The sequence below is a fragment of the Dermatophagoides farinae genome, chromosome 1 (genome assembly GCF_024713945.1).
Source record: "Dermatophagoides farinae isolate YC_2012a chromosome 1, ASM2471394v1, whole genome shotgun sequence".
NCBI lineage: Eukaryota > Metazoa > Arthropoda > Arachnida > Sarcoptiformes > Pyroglyphidae > Dermatophagoides > Dermatophagoides farinae.
In genome coordinates this window covers 1,712,341-1,719,431 of record NC_134677.1, presented here as the reverse complement: position 1 = coordinate 1,719,431, position 7,091 = coordinate 1,712,341, and the positions used below count along the sequence as shown (strand labels likewise).

General features: G+C 27.0%; 1 protein-coding gene across 1 annotated transcript; it reads right to left on the bottom strand.

Moving 5' to 3' along the window:
• Positions 1–408: 408 nt before the first annotated feature.
• On the bottom strand, positions 409–6,535 carry Cdep (Chondrocyte-derived ezrin-like domain containing protein). Its single transcript, XM_047055964.2, has 19 exons — positions 5,701–6,535; positions 5,401–5,630; positions 5,102–5,326; positions 4,793–5,030; positions 4,554–4,714; positions 4,399–4,485; positions 4,073–4,338; positions 2,926–3,047; positions 2,773–2,862; positions 2,495–2,698; positions 2,239–2,425; positions 2,102–2,152; positions 1,964–2,022; positions 1,825–1,896; positions 1,678–1,746; positions 1,441–1,613; positions 1,032–1,353; positions 842–949; positions 409–769 (listed from the first exon to the last, which is right to left on the bottom strand). The coding sequence occupies exons 1-19, from the start codon at positions 5,908–5,910 to the stop codon at positions 497–499; spliced, it is 3,147 nt and encodes a 1,048-aa protein (XP_046911920.2). The 5' UTR covers positions 5,911–6,535; the 3' UTR covers positions 409–496.
• Positions 6,536–7,091: the final 556 nt, after the last annotated feature.

The window sequence follows — 7,091 nt, the reverse complement described above, 5'->3', positions numbered from 1 at the left end:
CAACGACAACAACAAAACAAATTGTGTGTGTGTTTGTGTGTGAATTATTTTTGGATTGCACTAAATGACCAGAAAAAAAAATTTTTTTTCCTCAAAACCTAAATTCCTAAATTGATTGTCGTCGTCGTCGTTGTGGTTGTTGTGGTTGCTGTGGTTGTTGTTAGTCACAGAATTCAATATTGAAAAACACGGAATATATTAAATTACATACACTCACATAGAAAAACATGTACATGGTCATCATTATAATCGAGGAAACAGAATGTAGAAAAAAGAAATGTGAATTTTAGAACAACTATAGTAATTCGATATTTCTGATGAAAATTTTTCTTTTCTTTGGATCTCAGAATCGTTATTGGTAGTGGGTGGGTAGAAATAGAGAAAAAGAAAAAAAAATTCTATGTACTTGTGATTTGTTTCGATTTTTTTTTTATTTACACAGAAAATTTGATTTTGATTTTGAAATTATGATCGATAATGAAAGAATCAAATTGAATTAATTCAATTGGACAACAGAAGAAGAATTATCGATGATTGGAGTGGCAATGGTCGTCGTCGTCGTTGGCATAATGGCTGCTATTGATGTACTGGTTGTTTTTTTTATCACTTCCATCCATTTGTTGAATGCATATTCACTTTCAGCACGAAAAAAATAAACATGTTTTTTAAATTGTAATTTAAAAACATAATTTTTGCTCATATTATCAGCATCTGATGGTATCGATACCGTATAACCGATCACCGGTAAACTAGCCAATGGATAATTGTCCTAAATTTATCATCGATTGGTTGAAGAGAAAAAAAATCAGATTAAAAAAATTTCCCACACACACACACATACCTCGGCTGATTTATAGAAAAATAGACAAAAATGTGTAAATTCTACCCAAAGTTTTTGCCAACCGCTACTGTTTTTAAATTTTCTTAATAAATATCCACTGAATGAAACCTATTGGAAAAAAATGTTTCGAATAAAATTCAGTGGTCACACCAACAACAACATCAACAAAACAAAAAAAAATTCAACAAACCGTTAATGCATAACGATAATCAGCACTGGTTATCGTACAATTACGTTGCCAACAAACATGAATGATTGTATTTGTACGTGATTGTGTATTATTATTATCACCAACACCATAATGATCACCATTTTTACCATTATTATTCATCGTTGAAATTGTTGTATGTGAAATATGATGATCATTTAAATTTTTCAAATGTTCACTAAGTGCCGAATCAATTTTATCCAATAAATCATTTGATGGTAAAATCGATGATGATGGCTGTGTTGATAATACGATTGCCGATTCTTTGATTGCTCGTATCCATGATTGACGATCTGATTCCAATCTGTGTTTTTTTTTTTTTTTTTTTTTGTTTAAGAAAAGAAAATTAATTCGATTGATAATTTTGATGAACAAAAATTTATCAATATACCCGGCAGCAAGAATAAGAATCTTATTTCCAACATAAATTGTAAAACAATAATTTTGTCCAAATTTTGATTCAGTTTCTTCAACGAAAACATTATATAGTGAAAAATAGCCATGAATTTTGAATTGAAAATTAATATATGTTGAACGACTAGCGTAGATCAATAGATCTGAGAACTGAAACAAAAAAATTTCATGAATTTCAATCGAACAATAATCCAATGAAAAAAAAAACACTAACCAAGAAAAATAATCTTTGTTGAAATCCTTTTTTCGATAATTTTAGCAGACATCCTTCACGTATAAATCTCTATATATATATAATATACAGATGGCAGAAACAATTAGTTTCAATCAATCAATTAATCATCAATTGTTAATCATTTACCCTTCCAGATTGAACAATATTTACAAAACCGGCAATATCTCGTTGTAATTCGATTAATATGACTAAATTTATCTAAATATAGAAGAAAACAAAAAAATGAAAATTCAATAGAAATTGTAATAATAAATTTAACACAAACCAATGAATCCAATGTATTGGCATATTCATGATTAAAATTATTCAGCTGTTCAACAAGGCCTATCAAATGAATAGATAAACATAAATATAAATATCATCATCGAATAAATGAATGAATAAATGAATAAATGTTGTTTACGTTTTAAATTTAAATAATCACAATGGTTAGCACAATAACAATCGATAAGTTCTGTGTGTAAAAAAAATAAAATAAAATTACAATAGAAATTTATATTTCCAAAAATATATAGACATGATTATTATTATTATTATTACTTTGAATGATTTTAGCATAAAAACTTGGATGAAATGCTGGTTTCAATAGAAATGATGTATATGGTAAATAGCATCCTTTTTTCGTTTCAAATTCACGACAAATTGATTCAAATTCTTTATTTGAACAAAAATTTGAATTAATACGTTCCAATATGAATGGTAAACGTTCGATTATTTGTTCATAATGCTAGTTTATCAATGAATGAATGAATGAATTTTTTTTTTTTTTTTTTGAAAAATAAAATAAAAAACATACCGACATCCATTTAAGAATTTCATTCAAAACCGTACTTAATGGTGGTAAAGAATCGAATCCATTCTTGTCCCATATAAACAGTATGTATTCAATGTCATGTAGAAATTTTTCATGAAAATCAATCAATGGCTCGGATACATTAACCAATAATGATAACATTTCGGCTGAACGTGATGGTTCTTTTGATACATCATTTTTAAACCACTGTTTTTTTTTGTTATGGGAAAAAAGTTACAAAATGATTTTATAAAAATTTATTATTCAATCTAATGACTCACATCACGCATTGATTCCAAATCTTTTAAATAGGTCCGTTCAGACATGACTAAATCACGAAATACATAATAATCTTGATTCATACGTCGTTTCTGGATGATAATAATCAATAAAATTCGAATCGAATATCAATCAAAAAAAAAAAAAACACTTACGAATCCACGAAATTCTAATGTAGAATTTAGATTAACACTTGATAGATTCAATGTTTGATGAAATGTATCAATGAATGGTTGTGATGATAATAATAATGATGGTTCATCATGATTTTGAAATACTTGGAATTGAAAAAAAATTTGTTTAGATAAAAGGAAAAAAAACATTTAATCATTTCAAATTATAAAAGGAGAATGGTTACCAGAATCCGGAAACAAAAAATAGAATAGAATAGAATAGACCAGAGCACAGGAAATAGATGGATTAGATTGTAAAGCACATTTTTTATTATTATTTATTCTTAATAAAATTTGTGAAAATGAAAAAAAGAGTTAACAGATCATTGCAAGTGGTTAATTTGACAACAACAACAAAAAACAACAGTTTGTGATAAAGTGAAAAGTGAAAAAAGATTAGATGGAAAAAAGAATTTTCAAATTAATTCAAATGAATTTATATACGAGACAAGTATATGTTCTTGAATGGAAAGATTTGTCCATTTTTTTGCCATTAGTGATTGTTGTTGTTGTTGTTGTTGATTATTAAAATTACTATAATAATCATCAATATTTAGATTAAAATTATAACGTTTAAAATCAAATTTAAAACTTTCAAGTAAATTATTCAACAATATACAGGTGGGCAGATCACTATCATCTTTGATATACAGTAATTTTTTTGTTTGATTACGAAATAATGTATAAAGATGATTACGTAGATCTAAATGATCTTGTAAAAATTTTCGTAATGGATCATCAATACTATCATCAAGATGATAATAATTACGAACATATGGTAAATTTTTCACTAGAATAAATTTTGAATTTCGAACATTTTTTCGTTTATTTTGATGATGATGGTGATGTGATTTTTTCATTGAAAATCTTATAGCCAAATACATTTGTCGTTGATAATGAAGACTAGCAAGATAATTTGTATTATATTTATAATGTTGTGCATGTCGATTTTGATTATTAGTTATTGATTTTCGTTTCGCTTTTGTCGCTGTTTTGGCATGCAATTTATAAGATTTATTTTTATTATTATTATTATTATTTTTATTAGAAGAAGAAGAAGAGGAAATTGCATTACGATTTTCAGCTACATATGACAACAATGAATGTAATGAATAATAATTTTTCAAACCTGATTGTTGATCAATTGTATCACAACTTTTATGATAATTGACCATTTTTATTGCATTCGTTGTCATTGTTGTTGTTGATGATGATGATGTATGATTATTAACATTATGGTTGCTATTGTGATTATTATTATTATTATTACAGGTATTTATTATTGATGAATTATCGGAATTTTGATTGACCATTTTATTATTATCGACATTGTAGCCAATATCATGATGATGATGCGGATCTTTTTGTAATGAATTGAATTTCATACTATTCGATCTGTGAATATCATTTTGGATTAAAATCACAACAAAAAGATTCATTTTGAAAAAAATTTACCGTTGAAATGATCGTTGTTGCTGTTGGTTAATAGAATTATTTGTTTTAATAAATTCAGATATCTGTTGTTGTGTACGTCCAGTATATCTATTGGCGAATGAATAAATAAATTTGAATGACCAAAAAAAAAAAAAAAAAATGAATGAATTAATCACCTGAATGATGAACCACGGCTAAAGATTCGTATTTTTTTCCTCGTTTTTTGTTTAATTTCAATACATTTAAAAAACGAATGTTGTTCAATACATTTTTTCCAAAAATTTTTACATTCATTACGATGTTGAAATACAAATTCCAGAACATCACCGAAAAATTCCTAAATTAAGAAAAAACATAAACAAATTCAATCAATGAATTAGACATAAAATCTCATTGAATTTATCGCAAAACATACTTCCTGATGTAATTTAATGAAAAATCTTTTACGTTTAAAACTTAATTTACGTATTTTAATCCAATCAAATGTATTGACTTTGGTATAATTTTGAAATATCAATATACCATGATGTACAACGGCCAGATTCAATGGTACACCTTCATGATCTTTAACCGATGAAAGTTTAACACCATACATTTCCAATTCTTTAGCAATCTCTAATAATTGTAGATCAGCTTCAGCAGGTGATAGATCACTATAATGTGAAATAATAGAGAATAAAAGTTAGAAGATTGATTTTTGTTTTTGCCAAAATTATATCCATACATTAATTTTTTATGATTTTCCATCACTTTAAATTCAAAATCATCATCTTGATTTGATATCAATTTAAATTGTGAAATATAATGATGATGATCATTATAATCATTGGGATTGAAATCACCACATTCTGCTTGAATTGCATATGCCGATAATAATGCAGCCGTGTTATCATTGCAGATTAAATCACCTGAAGCTAAATCTTTTTTTATTTGTAATGCAAATAAATATCTAAATGTGCAAAAAAAAATCATAGACAATAAGTGATCAATAATTCCAGGAAACAAAAAAAAAAAAAAAAATACCTGGTCAATTCATCTTCCAATTTTGATGGTTCAGTTGTATAGAATTTTACAGCAAAATTCATATTTAAATTATCCATTGAAAGTGACAATTGACGATGAATAGGTCGTTCTAAATCCAGCCAATATTGTATCATATTCTTGTCATAATATTCTAGGCCAAAATAATCCAATTCAATAAGATTCAATGATTCACATACTTGATAGAATAAATCTTTAGCCAATGCTTTTTGCTATTGGTGTGAATTTTTAATCAATCATCAATTAGATTAATGAAAATGATGACTATGAATGACCACTTACATGAATTTGAAAAACAGTTTTTGATTCATCCAAAAAATTAATCACAATATTTACAGGTTGATCAATCGATTTATCCGTTATTGATCGTTTCATTTTCGATGTAGTTGCCGTTGATGTTGATGTAATTGATTGTTGTTTTGATAATGTATTTTCAACATTATTTACCATCATCATTGATGATGATTCCATATGATGATGATTATTGGCCATTTTTTGTTTTCTCTAACATAATAAATTCGGGCTCGATCGATTTAATCATAAACAAATACCAAAAAACACACACACACCCAGATTCAACAAATAAACAAAGTCATTTGTTGTTGTTGCTGTCCATCCAATCAATTAGTTGATTGAATAATTTTACAAACACACACACACACACACACAAACACAACAAAAAATCAAAAATAGACAGAATCTATGGCGATAAATTCTTAGATTCTTCATTCACACACACACACTCATACACAAAATGTTTACATTTTTTTCATACATTCAAATATATACAAACACACACACACACACAGAGAGAGAGAGATAGATAGATATATTTTTATCCATCATCAAGAATATTATTATGATGATGATCGATACGCGTCAGTCATGAACTTGAAGAAAATGTATTGAAAAATAAAATAAATAAATATATAACACCAACACTCATCTTCTTTTTGGGGTCTCTATCTTTATTCGGCCGCTTTTTTTTATATATAAATAAATGATGATCAACACACACATACACACAAACACACTACACACACAAACATTCCTATAGAAAAATTTATTTCTAGCTCCTATTCACCCACCAGCCACCACCACCACCACCACGACCACCACCATCATCAATGGATAATGAGTATACTTTGGTCTTTTGTACACGGTGTCTTCGTTCGTTTTTTTTAAACACAAACCAATAATCAACATCGAACACACGAAGCCATTCCCGAATAAATGAATGAATGAATGGAGAAAAAAAAACCGGCCTTGGAACATGCGTCGATCATTGATCAATGATCATCAAAAAGACAAAGACGAATAGACCGAATGAATGAATGGTAAACCATATGGCCATTTTGAAGAAAAGGCGGTAGATAGAATCAAGAAAAAAAAACAAAATTTTTTTTTTTTGTAAAAGAAAATTCAAAAGAATCTTTTTCTTTTTTTTCAAATAAATATCAACAAACATATTTAATTATCATATATAAACAAAAAAAAAATTTGAGTGATTTATCTTTGTTGTTGTTGTTTTTGGATGTGTTTTGTTTGTGTCTGTGTGTACAGTGTGTTTTTAAAGATGAAATAAAATTTTTTCTTTAAAATTAAAATTAAATAATAGTTAAAATCAAATAAAACAAAAAAAATTGAATTGAATTTAAAGGAAAAAATTTGAC